The 20,624-nt window shown below is 49.3% G+C and overlaps 1 protein-coding gene across 1 annotated transcript in view; it reads left to right on the forward strand.

The window, feature by feature from the left end:
* The window catches only part of ELK3 (ETS transcription factor ELK3), a 68,732-nt gene that overhangs the window by 38,052 nt on the left and 10,056 nt on the right, over positions 1 to 20,624 (forward strand). The window contains exon 3 of the mRNA XM_082409049.1: positions 11,741 to 12,523. Within this exon, the coding sequence (XP_082265175.1) occupies positions 11,741 to 12,523 (783 nt within the window). The remainder of the gene's footprint in view (positions 1 to 11,740; positions 12,524 to 20,624) is intronic.

Raw genomic sequence — 20,624 nt, forward strand, 5'->3', positions numbered from 1 at the left:
CTGCTGGCCTCGTGGAGGGCTTCCAGCCCGGCCGCATTGCCCCGGGAGAGAGCAGCTGGCATGAGGGAGGCAGGCTGCAGGGGGGACCCTGCGTGGTGATTGGGGGTGTCGCCTGTCTTGCACAAGCGTCCTAGCCAGCTTCCTTGTGGCACTCAGCGTTCCCCCAAATAGGGCCGTTGCTAAGAAACAGCCAGAGGCTCGGGAATAACTTCAGTGCTGTGTTGAGCAGGCTGCTGTGTTCGGCAGCCCGGCCGAATCCCCTGACGTCAGGCCGTTACCCAAGCCCACGCCAGGTTGCCAGCATGAGCCGTCCCGCTTCTGGGCTTCTAGCTGCAGGACAATTGAGTGGCTGTGTAGACAAACTGACAGAATCCCTGACGCTCACAGCATACTGCCCGCCACCCACCATCCACCCACCAGGCCCAGCTGCTCCTCTGAGCGGCCTCCTCCCCATCTCCTGCCTGGGCTCCAGCAACAGTTTATCTCAGTTCCTACCGCAAATTTGTGACAGAAGGAGGGGAAGCTCACGTGTATGGAGCATCTGTCTTGAGCCAGGCCCTGTGGTAGATATTTTTACATTTAGAGACTCGTTCCCTAACACGTGAAATGCCTGTCGTCTCTGTTGGCAGTGGGCCCATTTTAGAGGTGGGGATACTGAGTCTCAGAGAGGTTGACTAACAGGTTCAAGATGAAGCGGCCGGTGAGCAGCAGAGCTTTCTGCCTCGGAGTCTTGACCCCAAGGCCCACGCTCAGGACTACGAAGCTGGAGGGTCGCACAGTTGCAGAGCCAGGAACTCAAGCTTGAATCCCATATTCCTAATATTGCTGATTACTGCCCCAGGGCAGGCAGGCAGAGGGGCCCGGCTTCCCATGTTTGTTGTTGGAAATGATAATGGGAAAAACTGCTGAAAACGTGAGGTGGTAGTTCTGGATGCCCCAGAACACCCTGCGCTTCCTTTGCATCCAGATGACACTTCCTAAAGAAAGCCAGATTGGAGCACGGCACCCCTCCGCCTGTGCACCTGCCCGGCTCCCTGCAGCCTCCAGGAAAGGTTCCAAAGTCCCGTCACCATCTGGCCGCATCCCGACTGCTCCCCCTGCAACTGCCCCACCCGCAGGGGAAGTAGGGGAGCAGTTTTACATTTTATTTTATTAACACTCCAGGGGCCTTTAATAAAAATACCCTTGAGTGTTGAAAGGGAGCCAGGGGGAGACAAGACCCCCCATCCAGCGAGAAGCAGCCGCGGGCCCAGAGGGGGTGGGAAAATGCCCTTAACATCGTGCAGTCTGGGCTTCCCGGGTGGGGTGGGTGCCCCCGGGTCAGCAGGGAGAGGAGCCCTTCACTCCAGGCCAGGAGAGAACTTGGAAGGACGGTTGGCCCTGCAGCTTTACAGTGCCAGAGAATAGAGATCTCAACCCAAACCACAAGGAAACCTCCCCCGGGAGTCGGCCAATTCCGAGACAGAGTTGGAGCCCTTTATTGGCAGCATGTTATTCTTAGAAGTTGGAAGTGGGGCTGGGTGTGATCGCGCGTGTGTGCGAATGTGCGCGCTCCAAGCTTCAGCTTTAGACCCAGGACGGCCCAGGCTGCGCTGGACCCAGTGCCCTCAGCAATGTGACGGCGTGAAGGCAGGCCGAGCTCTCAGAAAGGAAAGGCCAGGCCTCCCTGCCTCGATGGACAGAGACGTTAAGAAAGAGGAGGGAGTTTCCTAGGGCTGCTGTAACAAATTAGCACACACGTTGGTGGCTCAAAACAATAGACATTTATTCTCTAAAAGATCTGAAGCCCAGAAGTCTGAAATTGAGGTTTCAGCAGGGCCGTGCTCCCTCTGAAGGCTCTAGGGGAACATCCTTCGTTGCCTTTTCCAGCTTCTGGTGGCTCCCGGAAATCCTTGGTTCCTTGACCTATAGCTGCACCTGCCAATCTCTGCCCCAGTCTTCCCATGGCCTTCATCCTGTGTGTCTCTCTGGATTTTTCCTTTTCTTGTAGGGACATCAGTCATTTAATTTAGTGCCCACCCCGACTCCAGGATGATTCCATCCTGACATCCTTAGCTGATTACATGTGCAAAGACCCTATTTCCAGATAAGGTCTCATTTGAGGGTGGGTGTGGATTTTGGGTGGAGGGAGCGCCATTCAACTCAGGACCGAGGAGAAGGACTGCCCCGGGGGAGGGAGCTCAGGCTCACGCGTGGGTCACAGGATCCCTTTCATAGCTGCTCTAGGGCCGCCGTTGGGAGGCGAGCCTGCCCACAGCAGATTCCTAGCAGAGCCCAGTACAGCCAGCCAACCTCTGCGTCCCCTCGGGTTCAGGTGGCAGGGACGAGAAGAGGCAGGGTCTGCCACTGCCATGCAAGCAGCCATCAGACACTTAGAGGATGAGGACAGAGGCCAGATTCCCTTCCCTTGCTGTTCCTCAGAGCCCAGCCAGGAGCTTTCCATACACACGCATCTTCAGTGTTTGTTGAAAGAATGTTTGCGTGTTATGGAGGAGGAACTTTGAGCATGACTCCTACAGTGAGTCCTTGTTCTGACTTTGGAGAGAAGACAGTTAGGTTCTGTGTCAGGAAAGAATGAGTCAGATCATGGTCTGGATGGGAACTCAAAACAAGGAGCTGAAGACAGGGTGTTGGCTGCGAAGCCGGGGGCCTGGAGGCTCAGCTTTGCTACTTACTAGGCTGTGAACCCAGCTTGGAGCCCCGGATCCCTTATCTGTGAAATGGGTTTCAAAGTGTTGTGAGGCTTACATGAGATACTGCATAAGCCTTCTGTAACTGTAAAACAAAGTACCCATATAAGGAATTTTGATTCCTTGAAGGCAGAATAAAATGAGAAGACAGTGTGATACAATGAGGATGCTATTCAATTAGATCATTGCTTGCTGGGTGAAATTCCACTGGGTGAGAGCTCATGTTTTGCGGACTTCTCTGAGTGAGGCACTGACATACCCTGGCCTTTTAGAAAAAACTGCCCTATGAGGTATTTTTATTTCCCTTTTAGGAATAAACTGAATATCTAATTTTGGGAAAGCAACTATCTAATACATCTCCTGTCCCTTAACTTCGTCTGTATGTTTTTCAAAGATACCACCATCCTTTATCATGTTTTGAAGATTGTTTAAAATTCATTTTCCTAAATTCATGTAAAAATGTTGCTTTGAGAATATCAACATTTTATATTAAATGTGTTTCCAACTCATTGAATTGAGGTGAGCAAACCGAAGCCTGCAGAAGTTCAATACCTTTTCAAGGTCATAGTAAGTAACGAAGCTGGGATTCAAACCTGGGTCCGTTCATCCCAGTGCTGGTCGCACTTCGCCTCTGGCCCATCAAGGCCCTGGGCCTGTCTCTTTGTGTGAGCAGCTCTGCTCAGGCCTGTGGATACTGGGAGGAGTTGCCCTTCGCTCTCCATGCTCCCTCCGAGCCCTTTTGCTGCTCGGCGGGGGCCGTAACCAGGCCCTGTATGTGGACATCAGCTTCCTGTTATTTTCCTGTCACCCTTGGGTGTCACCCACTTGGAGGTGGGTTTCTGATGTCCATCCTGCTGTGGTGGGACTGCTGGGTCCCCAGTGCCTCAAGTAGGGTGTCCCATCAAAGCAGGCACCTCCTCTGCCCTGAAGGTGGGCAGAGGCAGCTCTAGTGGGGTTAAAGAACAGCCTCAGGAAGGCCGGGCTTCCTCAGGAGGAGCTAGAAGCGCCCTAGCTTCCTGAGCTTGGAGCTGGTTTTCCCAGGCTCGCCGCAGTTACCCCGAGATTCCTCTGGAATGCAGAGCCCGTGGTCCTGGCAGCCTGGCTTAAGCAGCAGCCTCTGAGCCAACTCAGCTGCTTTCTGGGAGAGGGTGTGGTGGTGGAACAGAGAAGGCTTTGGTCTTGGCTCTGGATAGAATTGGGTTCAAACTTGAGCTCCTCCAGCTACAAGTTACGTGATCTTGAGTGCCTAAGCTTTTCAGAGCCTGCTTCCTTCTCTTAATTTGACGAGCAAAACATAGGAAACATAATTTTTTTAATGTGAAAATGCAGATAAGCAAAAACAAATTTGCAAATCAACGGTCATCCTACCTCTGTAAAATTTTATTATACACCTTTCAAGATTAATTTTTCTCCTCTCATTTGATACATGTAAAATGACTTCATTAAAATAATGGAAGCATCCCAGGCATGCTGCTTTTTCCCCTAATTTTAATTTAAAGACATGGGGAAATGTTAACGATGTATTGTCCTCTAAAGACCTCTGCGGGATTCTGTCGTAAGTCTCACCCAGTATTGAACGCACCCCTGTGGGGTGGGAAATTGGGTATAACCTCACTTCCAACCAAGAGCCTCGACTTTTTCATCTTAAAAATGGAATCACAGTGCCCATCTCGCGAGGCAGCTCTGCATGTACACCACGTGACAGGCCCTCGCAAATGCTTGCTTCTTTTGCCCTTTCTGGCCACGGGTTCCTTTCATGTAGGCTATCTACCCCGGCCAGACGAAAGTCCCCCAAGTAAATCCTTCCCACTTCCCCGCCCCAGGATCTCGGTGACAGGCGCTCAGGGCCAGCTGCCTGTGTCACCCTCCCCGAGGGCCGCAGCCACAGCAGACGCCGTGGATCTGGGCTGCTGCCTCCAGCCTGGGCAGTGCGTTTCCTGCTCTGAGAGGCATCAGAGAACAGCGAGATCGGCTGGGGTGTCCGGTTAGTGTTTGCGCCAGTTGTCAGGCTGGACGTGCGGCATCTCGGCCGAAGCTGCTGGGGCATTCCGAGCGGGACGCTTGGACTCCCCAGTTGCTCGCGTCTGCTGCTCTCTGCGGGAGGGCCTCTCTTCCCCCCAGTCCTGAATCAACTGGCGTGTGTGAGGTTTTCTTCATAGTGGATGTCAAGTGCTGGCCACACGAGGCATGACGGACTGAAGCCTCGTGTCTGCTTCTTGTCTTAACCCAACGAAATAGAACATCGTGTTGCCCCTCCTTGGTCGAGATATGTAAACCAGGTGTGTTTCTGTCTGCCGGACGACCCAGCTGGTCACCCAGACCCGTGGGAATAAGTACAGCCTTCTAAGAGGTTTAATTTTGACTCTTCAGTTGTCATCAGAGCTGATGGAGGGTGGTTTTTACGTTTTGTTTTGGCTTTGCTTCAATGGGAGTGTAAAAATAATAATGCTAAGAGCTGATATATACTGTGGGCTTATCACGTGTGGCTGTCTCAGGCATTCTGCTAAGCGTTATGTGGATTACACAGTCAATCCCGCAAGGTGGGTGGGAGGTCGGTCCCCTCATTTTATAGAGGAGGAGACGACTGATAAGAGACAAGGGTGGCATTTGACCTCAGGCCGTGACTCTGGAACCGCTCCTTGTCATCCCGGTGGCAACCCTGGTGGCCAGGTCAAGTGGGAATTTATGGAACGATCCACCACTCTGTCCTCTGTACCCAGCCCTGCTGCCAGTGTTGGGTTCAGAAAAGGATGGGCTGTCTGTCGTGAGCCGCAGACATCTCTCAGTTTTGAGAACAAGATAGGAAAGTTGTGAAATCGGGGGGTGGGGGGTGGGGCAGGGGTCCTGCAGTTTCTGGGAGCCCTGAAATGGTGGAGGATGAAGGGAGCCGCAGCCCTACTGATGGGGAACCCACAGCTGGTCCGGCTCCTCCTGGGGTCAGGAGCAGCCCCCGAGGGAAGGGCAGCACTAGGGAGGAATGAGAGCTGGGGAAAGAAGTCCGAGCACAGGAAAGCCCCAAGCATGACCCTACATCAAAATTGGGGTGCCGGGCCAGAGCCGACAGAGGCAACACTTATTTGCAGGGATAAGTGGAATTACAGTTTATTAAGCTCTCACAGAAGGTGTGAGGTTGTGGAGGTTTGCATTAGCCCCCAGTGTCTGTCTGGGAGTTTTCCACTTAAAAATGCCAGCAAAAAAGCATATGTGAAAGTATACGTATCGGATGCATCACATGGAGCTTTAACCAGCCTGGGGATTAGCCGTGGAAAAATCGTCTGTCATGGGGTGAAGCCTCTGGCTTCCTGCCTCAGTCGGTTCTCTCCACAATGAGAGTCATTCATTCAATAAACATGTAGCGAACTTAATAGTATCCTTCATAACATCAAAATTAAGATGGTAAATTCAATTCCACAAGCATCTTTTCATTACCCTGCACTGTATGTAATTTTTTTAAAACCATAATACTTAATAGACATATGTCTGAGTTCTCCACTGTATGGGATTATTTACACAAGCTCCTTCTTCTTTAGTGGGAGGAGAAGGCAGAGTTGGGTGTAATGTATACATATTTGAACACACCCATGGACACACCTATTTTTGTAGGTAAGCCTGGAACATTGAGGGAAGTGGAAACAGGACCCACTCTCTCGGCACTGTCTGTCTTGTTAGGGCGAAATAAGCTAGGGAGACTCCCATGGGACCAGAGGTAGCTGGTGCGTCAGGAAGGGTTGCTTTGCACAAGGCGGCCACAGTCCTGCCCCAGATGGACTGCTTGCCCTGTAGGCTCCAGCAGTCTTAAAACACCCACTGGGCAGTAGTAATGGAGGGAGTGGTTTGGGGACCCGAGCTTCCACTTCTGCTGGAACTGCCGCGTGGGGTGCGTTGGGTGGGTGTTGCTTTCCCCCTCGCTGAAGTTGGTCCCGTCCTTGCCGCCTGTAACCTCACACGGAATGCCGGGTCAGAAGTCCACCCTGGTTGTGAATACACATTTGATGGGAAATTACGAACAGAGGCGGGTCCTCTACATGTGGAGGGAAGATGTGTGCAACTGTTGCCCTGAAACCGTGCTTGAGAGTCACTCGGCCCAACTGGACACAGACAGCGTTTGTCAGGTTACCAGGCAACCGTAAACACCAAATGCGTGTGAGTCTGGGAGGAAGGGGTGGAAAAACCAGGCTTCGTCTAAATATCCTTGTCACTTTTCATAATAAGAGCCCATCCCCAAGTGCTCTCGTGTCCTGGGCTGTGTCAGCCCGAGTCTTGTGTCACCCGTTGTGGCCAAGTGCTTGGAGTCAGACTGCCCAAGTACACACTCGTGATTGGGGGTGATTTATACTCTCTGAGCCTCAGTTTGCCCATCTCTAAAATGGGGGTAATAACAATTCCAATCTTTCAGAGGATTAAATGACTTGAAGGTGGTCAAGTTCTTAGTACACAGCCTGATAGATAATAGTCAGCAAATACTACCTGATGTTATTCCCCTGTACTGTGTGTTTTCTCAGCAAGCCCCTCATAGGCCAAACTCTTGCAAGGAAACCTCCCTTTGGAGGCTACAGAGAGATCTGCAAACACACATGCCCCCAGTACGCTCCTGGGGTCTGCCCTGGAAGTCGGGTACGAAGGGGCTGTCAGTTCAGCTGCCAGGCACACACTTCCTCTGAGTCCACCTACCCACCTAGGTCTCTGGCCTTGGGCATCCTGGTGGGGGGCTTTCCTCACTGGCTCCCCTCATGTGAGCAGATATCCCCGGTGTAGAGTTGGGCTCCCAAACAGCTGGCCTGCACACTCTGACCTCCTTCCTGCACCCCACCCTCCCCTCTCCTCCCAGCCCTTCCCAGACTTCCATCTTTGCAGAGGTTTCAAATTGTCCAGGTAGCCACATCTAATCCATCTTTCCTGTTGGTTTCTAGAGAAGCAAGACCCGCCCTGGTTCTTTCCAAAAGCTGTTTGTTTCTCCTTTCGGTCATCAGCTCCTTCAGTTGTCTCCATCCCTGTCACCGTGTAGCCTTTCCCTAAAAAAACTCTCTTGGTGTCCAAGCAGCTCTCCTCATGAAGGCAGCAGCTACTGAAGGGCCCTTACTGCTTCAGCTGAGTTCAGGGCCCTGTGCAGTGTCTTCTGTTCTCTGTTCAGAGTGGGGGTTAGCATGTTATGGCAGTTGCCATCCAGCCATCAAAAGTTCCCACCATCTTCCCTTTAAGCATGCCAAAATTCTTAAAATTCCTTATGTTCTGGATGGACCTTGAGGGCATTATGCTAAGTGAAATAAGTCAGTCAGAGAAAAACAAATACTGTATGATCTCACTCATGTGGAATCCACAAAAGCTGAACTCATAGAAACTCACAGAGTAGATTGATGGTTACCAGGGGCTGAGGTGGGGAACCAGGGAGATGTTGGTCATAGGGTACCAATTTCTAGCAGTGAGATGAGTAAATTTGGGGGATCTAATGTACAGCGTGGTGGCTAGAGTTAATACTACTGTAATATATACATGAAAGTTGCAGAGAGAGTAGACCTTACATCTTCTCACAACAACAACAAAATCGTAATTACGTGGGTGAAGGATGTGGTAACTAACCTTATCGTGGTAAATATTTTGTAATCTATACGTGCATCAAATCATCACACTGTACACCTTAAACTTACAAAATGTTATATGTCAGTTATATCTCAGTAAAGCTGGGGGAAAAAGGATTCCTCACATTCTCTGTCTAAATAACAGCTTTACTGAAGCATAATTCACATACCAGCTAATTCACCCATTTAAGGCATACAAGTCAATGGCTTTGAGTGTCTTTATAGAGTTGTACATCCATCATCACAATCAATTTTAGAGCATTTTCACTACCACCCCCCCCAAATGTCTTACCTTTCAGCTGTCACCCCTCAATTCCCCCATCCCACCTAGTCATCCCCTAGGAGATGACTCATCTACTTTCTGTCTCTCTATAGATTTGTCTCTTCTGGATATTTTATATAAATAGAGTCCATCATACAATATGTGGCCTTTTGTGTCTGGCTTCTTTCACTTAGCCGAACACATTCAAGGTGTGTCCATGTTGTAGCTGTGCCAGTGCTTCATTCCCTTCTATGGCTGGATGATATTCTATCGTATGACCGTCCCCTATTTTGTTTATTTCTCAGTTGATAGTCGTGTGGGTTGTTCCTTATGTTCTTTTTTTTTTTTTTTAAGTTTAATTTTTATTTATTTATTTATTTATGGCTGTGTTGGGTCTTCGTTTCTGTGTGAGGGCTTTCTCGAGTTGTGGCAAGTGAGGACCACTCTTCATCGCGGTGCGCGGGCCTCTCATTATTGTGGCCTCTCTTGTTGCGGAGCACAGGCTCCAGACACACAGGCTCAGTAATTGTGGCTCACGGGCCCAGTTGCTCCGTGGCATGTGGGATCCTCCCAGACCAGGGCTTGAACCCGTGTCCCCTGCATTGGCAGGCAGATTCTCAACCACTGCGCCACCAGGGAAGCCCCCTTATGTTCTTTTTAACACATTGAGGCCCAGCTCTCTATTTGAGATTGCCTTTCAATTTCCAACCACTTTTAGCATTTTTATCACAGCCCCAAATGACGTCTTGGTTTGCTTGTGAATGTAATCCCTGCTCAGACATTATGTTCTGAATACCCATAATAAAATTAAAGGTTGGTTCTGTTAAAAAAAAAAAATAATAATTTCCAAGACCTGGCAGAAGAAAGGATTCAGCCCATACAGTTTCTCTTTTCTTCTGTGTAATTATTTAGGCTTTAATGATTCACTCAGTTTAGATGAGTATTCACACTGGCCGAGAATAAAATGAAGTTTTCCTCCAGGGAGAAGAATATTATGAGTGGGAAACAAAAATACCTTAGAATTTTAGCAGAGGAACACACCAGGCAAGCATGCGTTCTTTTTATGGGTCAGGTGGCACCAATAACACCCTTATTTAACCCTTTCCTTTTGGGAGCTGATTTCTCCCAGGCGCGTTGTCTACCCAGGCTTGGTGTGTCACGTGCAGAGATGATGCCAATTAGGCCCAGGTGGAATTCTTAAGTTTACTAGATCTCTCTGAAGTTTCTCTAAGTGGTTTTCAGTTTTGCTAGTGTCGAGTGTGAAAATGAGGTCAGATGGAGTAAATGGGATTTGGTGGGTTAAATTGCAGGCCAGGGTGCCATACACTGGAACTGTTCAGCTTTCAATCTCACGTACTCAGGTTTGAACCTCCTGTGTGCTGGTGCTGAGCATAGTTTCGCCAGGATTTGCGTTATTGGGTTTTCTGGTGCTGCCTGGGGACCTTGTGTGTCCCTCCCTTAGATGCCTGCCCTGAAGAATTCTTCCTTGAAAATCTCAGTGGCTTGGTAATTATGCCCATCCCTCCTGACTGCTAGATAAATTCACTTCTGGGATTTGAGGGTGCATTTAAGGAGGACAAAGGCAAGTTAGCAGGCTGTAATGTAACAAGAGGGAAGGCAAAAGCATAATATATTTATACACCAAACTGATCACAAGATGAACATCAAAATTTAATTAAATTTCCTCTCATATATTTGAAAGTTGCTAAGAGGGTAGATCTTGAAAGTTCTCATCACAAGGGAAAAAAAAATTTGTGTGTGTGTTGATGGATGTGAACCAGACTTATTGTGGTGGTCATTTTGCAGTATACACATGTCAATCATTATGCTGTACACCTGAAACTAATGTTATATGTCAATTGTATCTCAGTTTTTAAAAATTTGAGATGAACTAATTTTAAAATGTCATCTCTACTAAGGGGGCTCTTTGATTCTCTCCCTCCAACTTTGTGTGGAAATGGGAAAAACCTTAGGCTTTAGAATTAGTAGATCTTGTGGCTCTTGGGCACATCACTTCCCATCTCTGAGCTTATGTCATAAGGATGATACCCTCCAGCCTACAATTGGGTTCATGTGAGATCAAATGGGATCACTTGTGCATAACACCCAGGACAGAGTAGATGCTCAACAGGAGCTATTTTTCAAGCTCTTCTCCCCCAAATGATTTTTTTTTTTTTTTTACCCTCATTCATACCCAGGTTTTAAGTGGAACCGTTTGTAAGTTAGTCCTCTTCCCACAGGATGGTGCCGCTACCTCTCTGTGCTTGAGGGAGACCATCTTTGTCTGCCTTGAGTACCTCGGACGCGGCAAGCATTTGATAGACTTTGCTAATGTTCGGATTTAATAAATCTCAAGAACAGTACAGCCTTTAAAATGAAGTCCGTTCTCCCAAAGGGGGGGTGGAAACTTTTGCAATGATTATTGGTTTTCATTTCCATCCTAATGTTTGAGGATGGGAGCCATAAACTGAAGAGCCAGAAGTAGATACCAGCAACTTAAAATACTGTATGAATGTCGTGAACATCCAAGTAGACGCTTTGTTTTTTCCTCCAGCAGCTTTCTTGGCAGAAAATTAAAAAGGAAAAAAATGGCTACATGATTTAAGAAAACACTGTGGTGTTTTGGTGATAATAACTTACATTTCTATAATGCTTTCCAGCTTACAGAATGCTTTCCCATGATTATTTCATTGAATCCTCACAAGTCCCAGAGGTAGGTAAGACAATACTGTGTTATGGTAAAGGTAAGGCTGCCTCTGCGACTTACCTACCATGTGGCTCTGTGGGTTATTTAAATGCTCTAAGCTTATTTTCCTAAGGTTTAAAACGGGAGTTGAATCATCCCTTTCTTTTAGGATCGCCGTACAGATTATATGAGCTAATGCATAAACAATACCAGCGACATAGTAAGTGCTTAATAATTGGCAACTGTTACTATATTCTTAGGTATAATAATCCTCACTTCACAGATGAGGAAACTAAAAATGACCATCAGCTTGCCGAAGATCACACCATTTGTAATTAGCAGAACTGGAATGCAAATCAAAATTCTTCTGCCCTCAGCTTTAGTCCTCTTTCCGTTACACCTTAGCTGAGATGTGCCGTCAGGACTGTTTCGGTGCTTCTGCCAGCAAGGTTCCCCCACAAGAATGAGCCTCTTACCAGTTTCTCTGATGCACTCATCTTTTCCACGTCTGCTTTTGTGTTCACAGAACATCATCAAGAAGGTGATCGGGCAGAAGTTTGTGTATAAATTCGTCTCTTTCCCGGAGATACTGAAAATGGACCCTCACGCGGTGGAGATCAGCCGGGAGAGCCTTTTGCTGCAGGACAGCGAGTGCAAGGCACCCCCCGAGAGCCGCGAGGCCCACAGACACGGCCTGTCCGCCCTCAAGAGCGCCAGCCGCAACGAGTACATCCACTCGGGCCTGTACTCGTCCTTCACCATCAACTCCCTGCAGAACCCACCCGAGTCCCTCAAGGCCATCAAGACGGAGAAGCTGGAGGAGCAGCCGGAAGACAGCCCTCCCGTGGAAGAAGTCAGGACTGTCATCAGGTTTGTGACCAACAAAACCGACAAGCACATCAGCAGGCCCGTGGTGTCCCTGCCCTCCACGTCGGAGGCCTTCCTGGCCTCGTCCGTCTCCGCCAAGATCTCCTCTTTAATGTTGCCAAACGCCGCCGCTAGCATCTCGTCCGCCTCGCCCTCCTCGTCTCGGTCCCCGTCCCTGTCCCCTAACTCGCCCCTCCCCTCCGAACATAGAAGCCTCTTCCTGGAGGCCGCCTGCCATGACTCGGATTCCCTAGAGCCCTTGAACCTATCATCGGGCTCCAAGACCAGGTCTCCATCTCTTCCCCCAAAGGCCAAAAAACCCAAAGGCTTGGAAATCTCCGCGCCCCCGCTGGTGCTCTCCGGCACCGATATCGGCTCCATCGCCCTCAACAGCCCGGCCCTTCCCTCGGGATCCCTCACCCCAGCCTTCTTCACCGCCCAGGTAAGAGCCGTCCCGGTCGTCCTGGCTGCACCCAGACTCAGTGGCTTAGCGGAAGGGAGGAAAGAGCAACCGAAGCAACTTCCTTCTGCCCTTCAAAGGGTAATCCGAGGGTCCCTGTGGCAAAGTCACTGTGTCATTGTGCAGGGAAATTACTTTTCCATGCCCAGGTGGGAGCATACACAAGAGGAAAGGCTTAGGGTATTGACCACAGTGGGATGCTTGATTGGTTTCTAGCTTTTAGGGGCCTAAAGCCATCGTAAGATGGAATACGCACACTGGCCGTCAAAGCAGATCCAAACAGTGATTTCCTAGGGAAAGCTGAGCAGGCCGGTGACGTTTCAGAAGGCACTTGGGCTTTATGAAAATTTTATGGCACAATCTTCTCTGGGGGGCCCTTGATAAGTAGCCATTTGTTTTCTGTTAATAAGAAAATAGATGCTAACCAGTACGGCCATTGCAATCGTCAGTGGGGAGCTGGGTTGTCCTGTAGTCTCTAATAAGAAATGCAGGGGCCACATCAAACGGTGAGAAAGAGATGCTTCAGTAAAAAACAGTGCTAGTCTGAGAAAGCCCAGGTCCACAGCATAGGGGAGAGGAAAGCAAACTCGTAGAGCAAGAAAAGTCTTCGGTGCTGTTAACTCCAACATGAAGGCGGCCTTTTCCTCTAAATACAGTATTCAGATGCTCACTCGTGTCCAGCTGGCAGCTGCAGGGCAAAGGCAGAGCAGGTGCTGGTAAACCTACTTCTGCTTCCTCTGGAAAACTGGATGCGTTTCAGTGGCAGAGGTTAAGTGCATTTGCTTTGGGGTCACAGACCTGGATTCAGTCCCTGGCTGCACTGCTGGGTAGAAATGTGACTGCGGGTACTTGCTCTCTGAGCCAGTTTCCACATCTGTGCAATGGATTGTTGTGAGGATTAAAGGGGATAATGGCCGTGGGAAGAGAGCTGGCTACAACCGGCAGGTTTTAGTATCATGTGACTTTGTGGCACCAGGGTGGGGTCATGCTTGAGGTGGGTAGGAGCTCTCTGTCCCCTGCCTCTGTACCCATCGCTGCAGGTGTCCTTGCTGTCACCATCACTAGTGGCAGCATAACTGAGCTGCTCATGTGTGCCAGGTACTGTTCGAAACACCGTCTATGCACCGTCTCAGTTATTTTTCATCACGGGCCCGTGAAGGAGATACTATTATTATCCCATTTTTCCAACAGAGGTAAATGAGGCACGGAGGTAAGGTAACTCATCCAAGGTCACACAGCTAATAGGCCACAGAGGTGAACTTGAACCCAGTTAGTCCGCTCCAGAAGCCATGCTCTTTAAGTAAAATGCTCTCGGCATGTGCACTGGGAAAATGCCCACTTGTCCCTGATCATGAGATGTCCGTGGAGTTTGCAGGCAGCTGAAAGCAGCTCTTGGGCATTTTCCTCTCCATGGCTTCTCCCAGATGATTGTGGCCCAGGGATTTCGTGTCGGCTCGGCTTGTGAGCTGGTGGTGACGGCAGGCTGCCGCGGAGGGGAGGGCTAAGGGCTCCGTTACAGGCAGAATGAGCGTGTGTGCTCTTAAGTGGGGCATTTCCTAACCAAGCAAAACTGTCCAGTGACTAAGGACCGCTGAGTAAATGGCTCAGGCACAGCGCTTCCGATGTCGCTCAGAGAAGTAACTAGAGAAGCAGGCCAGGGGGGCAATCTGAGGCTCTCCTCCCCGGCCTCCTCTGTGTTTCCAGCTGTGAGGTGTAGAGAGGCCTAGAGCCAGGCCCAGGCCAACTCTGATTTCAGCCTCTGCTTTCTCTGTGTATCACCGTCTCTGAACACGTGCCAGCCCTGTAGTCGTGTCGGAGGAAAGCGGCTCGGGCTAGCCCTGTGGTTTTGGGCCTGGACATAGTGAATTTAGGGAGGCTCCGGGCAGCGGGACTGAGGATGTGTGGCTGGGCCGAGGGGAGGGGGGCCAGTGACACGAGTTAGGGACAGAGGGTGGGTGTGGAGGAATGGATGCAAAGCTCAGGACTGGGGGACCGCATCTACTAGAACGGCCTACCAGCAGGCAGGGGGCAGCACGGGAAAGCCTGTGCCTTAGGGAGATGCGCGGGCTGGTCCTCCCACTCCCAAGCTGTGAGGGCGGGGCCTCGACCTGTGGGCGAGCGCCACGAGGTCCAAGACATGCGAGGGCGCTTCCCGAGGGGAGAGAGGCACAGGGCAGGGTCTGGACTAGGACAGGAGAGGGGCGGGGCGGCCTGGGCCAAGGGAGGGGCTTTGGGTCACGTGTGAGGGGGTGGCCTTGGGGGCTAGGTAGTGTCTGAAGCCATTCAGAGCTAAAGGAGTCAACGGCTGCCCTTGGGAGATGGCGGAGTCTCAGGACTTGAGATCCCCTCACCTTCTAGCGGGCTCAGCTCTGCACCTGCAGCGCCTGTGGCTGACAGGGAGGGAGAAACCAGAGAGAGCAGAGGAAGGGCAGGACTCGGGGGTGGGGTGTTCCCCCAGGTGGGTTCTCTGAGAGCAGACAGGAGAGTCAAGTGGCTTTATCTTGACTTGACCAGCCTTGAGTCTTTTAGGATTTCGGGGAGGCCTCGAGTCAGTGTAGGATTTGGATTCTCAGAGAACAGGAGCTGTTCCGGGCGCCCCAGAAACTAACCCACCAGCCCCTGGTTCTCCCTCGAGTGCACAGTCAGAAACAGCACCAGCTCCCTCAGCAGTTCTCCTGAAGTCCACTGGGCCTCACACGCAGGGGTGTGAAATCGCCCCAGGGACGGGAGCGAAAGACTCCTGTTCGCCCCCAGGTCAACTCTGGGGGGCTCCTCTCCACCCAAGGGAGCGTGGGGCGTTTCTCTCACAGGCAGCAGTGGTGCCTCACTCCTGCGGCTCACTGGCTTCTCTCCTCCCTTAGCACTTTCTGTCGCAGAAACTCCACTTTCTGTGGGGTGTGCAGTGTGTACGCAGAAACATTTGGTTACCTGTGGGGACCGCCTATCAACTTTCTTCGTGGCTAGCTTTAAAAGAGACAAAAGTGTGCTGTAATAATTTGATACCCTGCAAATGAAGTTCCCAAGAACTTGTATTTATTCCAAGAATGATTTATATTTTATATTTTATATTTTATTGATTCATTATTGATTCATTTATTCCAAGAATAATTCCCAGTTAGTTTCAGCTAGAAGCATGGCAGGAAGAAGGGTAGGATTAAGCATGTCTCGGCCTGCTTAGGGTCATGTGGTTACAATGCCCTCCAAGGACCTTATTAAACCACATACCTCGTGTAGGCCCAAATTCAGATTTGAAATTTCAAGCTACAACATGATGGGCATGAAAAAGCATCGGCATTCTGCCACTCCCCCAACATCGTAACCACCACTCCCATCAAGAATGCATTACTCTTAGGAGTCTTTGAGAAACGATTACAAATGTAGACAGACATGATGATCACCACGAGGCACCCCCAGCGTGAACTGTGAGGAACTGAAAAATGAGAATACAAAAGCCAGCTGGTGCCAAGGAGTGAGGCAGTTGGAGCTTGGCCACCCAGGTCATATTGGACTGTTGCTAGAAAAACAAGAATGTTATCTCTGATGGCATGAGCTACAGAAATTGAGATGGGGGTGGGGGGAGGTGCCAGGATGTGAAACCCTCCTGGTTTCCAGCCAGGCACCATGGAAGCCCAAATGGTGCCAGCTGGAACTTCTGATTCTCTGTGTCTTCTGCATCTGGGTGTCACCTGTCCCTCTTCCTTCCATTTGCCTCTTCTGTTTAGTCTCTCCCTCCTCCTGTCTTACCAGTGTAAAGTTAGTTCAGAATCGGAGGTTGGCTCATTGCACGTCCCCCCATTTATGCCAAGACCTCTGCTCATCTCACACGTGATGTCTAAGATGTTGAACTCAGATATGTGCGGGCACCAGGGCGTGAACTCACATCAGAGTCTGAGCATGCATGCCCCGGGCTGTTTTATTAGCAGCGGCTTTGGGTTAACGCTAACTGAGTAGAGACAGCTTGCTGAGGACTGAAATGCTAAAACCTCCTTCCTGCATTTACTGATGGATGTGACAACCTTGAGCCCAGATCACGAGGTGGGAATGGGGAGTAAACTGGATGCGTGTGGTGCAGAACCACTGGGTAGACTGCATCCTGGCTCAGCTCTGGAGTGGCTTCCATCTTACTGTCTCTTTTGCCATGATCACAAAAGGAAATAAGTTTGGTTTTTTTCCCCTTCATCCCACTCCATGACACTGCCCTAGCTCAGCCTGCAGCTTTCTCCGTACTGGCCCTAGAGAAGAAGGATGTCCTTTTAGGAGCTCTGTTCAGTGGAGGATGTCATTGGTAGACTTTTGGGTGACTTGACACTCCAGCTGAAGGTTCTTGCTTCTCCCAGCTCTGGATTGCCTAAGATGAACAAAGTGTGATCGTCACCCTCCCTCTTTCCACCCTGGGGCCCGTCTTTTCTGTAGATCCTTTGTGGATCTCCCGACTTCTCCCCAGTTCTACCCTTATTCTATTTTCCCCCCTAACTCTTACCATAGCTACCCTGGACCAATAGGGAATTCTCCTCTTTGTCCTCTTTTCCTTCAGATCAGCACATTCAGTGCTATACAAACTCCTGTGTGACTCTACTTCTTTTTGGAAGTTCTTAAAACCATGTTTTTATTTGAATTCAGACAACTGTAGGAGTTTCCAGAGGTTCACTGTCACCTTTTGAGGATTTTTTTAACCACAAAATGGCACTGTCATGGATTCTGTTGGCATCCATGGGAGATTAGATTAGAGATGTTTGTTGCTACAACCTGCCCAACCATCGGCTAGGCACCTGGAGATAGAGGTGAGCAAGACATACACAGTTCCTGTTCTCATGAGCTTACAAGCTTGCTGTCCAGTAGGTAAAGAATAAGGGCAATATATAACGTGAAATTATAGAGGGCCCTGGGAACTCATTGAGGAATTTAGACTTGTTTTGATGGGAAATTAATAGCTGCTGAAGGTATAAGTCAAGGGAAACAAAAATTCCTGTTAGAATCTATCAACAAGTAATTATTTAGCATTATTTGCAAATCACAGGAAGGACACCAAAAGTACAAGTGCTTGTTTTTATGACCTTAGGACCTAGCCATGACAAGGCATACACACGCACAAGATGGCACACGGCAAGAGCCAAATACACAGTGCAGAGAAGTACCTTAGGAACAGAAGGGGGAAAGAACATGTAGTTCAATTCAACAAACCCAGATTGAGCACCTATCATGTGTCACGGGCTTTGTTTGGAGCTGGGGGTGCAAACGTGAATTAGATAGTCCCTGTTAGTTGGGAGGGAACTCATAACTTACCTTAAGTTGGTTAGTATAGTATCCCGGACACAGTACAAATGGAATTCTTAGGTATAAAAGGAACACTAAGGGAGAAGGTATTAACTTTCTTGGGGATGGGGAAGGGTGTTGGAAAGGTGTTCGTGGAAGGGGAGATCACACTTGGGCAGGGTGTTAAAGGATCAGCAGCAGTTTATCTGGCACATGGGATGAAGAGGGCATTGTAGGCAGAGGAACACCTTGAGCCAAAGCATAAAGATGTGCAATAGCCTTGTGCATTAGGGCAGAACAGTAGTTCAGTAAGAGGGGAGGATACATTCCAAAGGTAAAGGAAGTGGTGGAAGATGGAGCCTGAGTGACATAGTGAGAATTGTGTCTTAGAAACCATCCTGATGACGTGGATTAGGGAGGGGAGAGGCTGGAAGCAGTTAGGATATGACTGTAAAATTCCAGGTGAAAGGCAATGAGGACCTAAGGCTGTGACAGTGGCATGAGGCGAAAGGCGATGGATCTGAGAGACATAGGGCCTGCCACCAACAGGACTTGGTGATGGGTGTGGAGGTGCTAGGGGAGAGCCAGAAGTTGAGTACGAGTTTGACGGAAGGAAAGAAACTCATGGGGAAAGGTTACAGGTCCAGTTTGGGCTGTGTTGAGTTTGAGGAGCCTGAAGGACATTCAGGAGGAAACACCCAGCTGCAACTGGAGTTAAGGAGAGAGTTTGGGGTGGTTAAGGGATGGTTAATAACTGTAGAAGCAGATGAGATCACTTGTGGAATGGCTCTAGCCCAGGGGACCATGGGCTGAGTGGTCAGGATAGTTCTGGAATGAGTGCTGAAGAACTAGTAGGTTGGAATTGTGTGGTGCTCAGGACACTTCAACCAAAGCTCGGGGGGGGGGATGTGGGGGGGCGGCTTTCACATGAAACTAGGCTATGGGGGAACCTAGAATTGCGGCCAGGGAGGTTGTACTCTTTTTTCCCCTGAAACGAAACACAGTGTCTTAAGGGGATTGATTCAGTGGCGGTGCTCACAACAGATTGGAAGGGAGAGACCAGAGGCAGCTGGGCTGCTTTAGGTGGCAGTTGCTGAATGCCATCTAAGTTGATAGGGGCTTGGATGCAGCAAGACTGGAAATGAGGGGGTAAATAGGAGAGTCAGTTCCAGAAAGGGTCCACAGGCCATGCCCAGAGGGTGTGGCAGGGGGTGAGGGGAAGGCATTTTGCATCTCAGTGACTGGATGCAGGGTCGTAGACTGGGCTCTGAGTACAGGGATAGTGTCTTGTTTTACCATTGTTTCTCTGGCGCCTGATACATACTATGTACTTGGTCAGTATTTGTCGAGTGGGTAGATAAACGGTGCTCCTGTTGATAGAAATGGATGCGTCATAAACACTGGATTTGGCAAGAAGGTGGTGAGTTTGTGCCGTCTGGTTGAGGGGAAATCAGGAATCTCCTTTGAGGAGGTGGAGGGCATTTTGATGGTCAGAGGGCATGATCCAGGAGGAGGGCACTCAGGAGGGGTGTGTCTGGACACTGTTCGCTCACCAGGTTTAGCTCAAATATGAGGGCCTTCTAGAAGATTCAGTATTAAGTGTAAGAAGAACTGAGTGGGGAGGATGAAATGAGGTCCTGAGAGGAGGGTCTTTCCCCTTGAAAATGAACACCCACTGCCTTTGGGCCCTAGGGCATCCCCTTCCCTGGCAGGTGCCAGGATCAGTAAGTCCCTGTCTGCCATTCAGAAGAGCTCATTTGCTAAGACATTCTTCAGTGAAGGAAGAGGAAGCATGCGTTTTGCTGGTGGCTTCCTTCTTTAGCCTCTACCTCGGGCTCAGCTTACCCTCCATGACTCAAGGTGCTTGTGGAGAGAGGCTGTGAAAGCTCACATGATACCAGAGATAAGCCAGGCCAGGCTTTATAGGAATTTTCCCTAAAAGAGCAACCAACCAGTTTTTTTCTCTACAGCCACAGGATCTTCAGGCAGAACAGGGATGGGAGGGAGAGGGAGGAGTGAATGAAGTCATTTTACAGTATTTATTTGCATGTATTATAGAAGACATTTCAAATGTATTTAACATGAGAAACAGAAGGCTACTGTATTCTGAGTATATCCTGTATCCCTTAGAAACAAATATGCAAAACATCTCAAATTCAGACATGGGATGAATTTTAGACTATGAAAATATATTCTACACCTCATATGTTGCTCAGAGGATTAAAAAGAAATGGATATATATTTATGGCCATGGATGAGAGAAAGGTAGCTAGCTATGTTTTGTAGTTTAGCAGATTCACTGTCTCTTTAGAGCTGTGAGACTTTCATTGGTAGGTAAACTAGGAGGCCCTGAACACATTGGTTAGTAAATGTTAATGTGGCATACTGTGGTTGGGACCTGGCTTCAGAGTAACATGCAAATACTAGTTCTCAGATCACCTGAGCTGTGGACTTGACCCTAACATGACTGAGAAGAACCTTAAAGCACCAGCTGACTAGGTTGGTTTGTCTGTTTCAGAACATTAAGTACTTTTCCATATACAGTTGAGGATTTCTCCCATGAAGAGGTGAAATACAGTTCGTCAAGTACACTTTTAATTAATTACTAATGATAACAGTCCTGAACACTTATTGAGCATTTGCTCCAGGCACATATTAAGAGCTTTACACAGATCATTTATTCTTCCTAACAATCCTGTAATGTAAAAAACGTAGGCATTTTTCTCCCTGTCTTGCAGATTAGGAAACTGAGGCATAGAAAGGTTACCTAGCTAGTAAGTAGTGGTTCTGAGATGGGAACCCTGGCAGAGCCCATGTGGAACTGCTAAGC

The sequence above is a fragment of the Balaenoptera borealis genome, assembly GCF_965194805.1.
Source record: "Balaenoptera borealis genome assembly, contig: HAP1_SCAFFOLD_811, whole genome shotgun sequence".
NCBI lineage: Eukaryota > Metazoa > Chordata > Mammalia > Artiodactyla > Balaenopteridae > Balaenoptera > Balaenoptera borealis.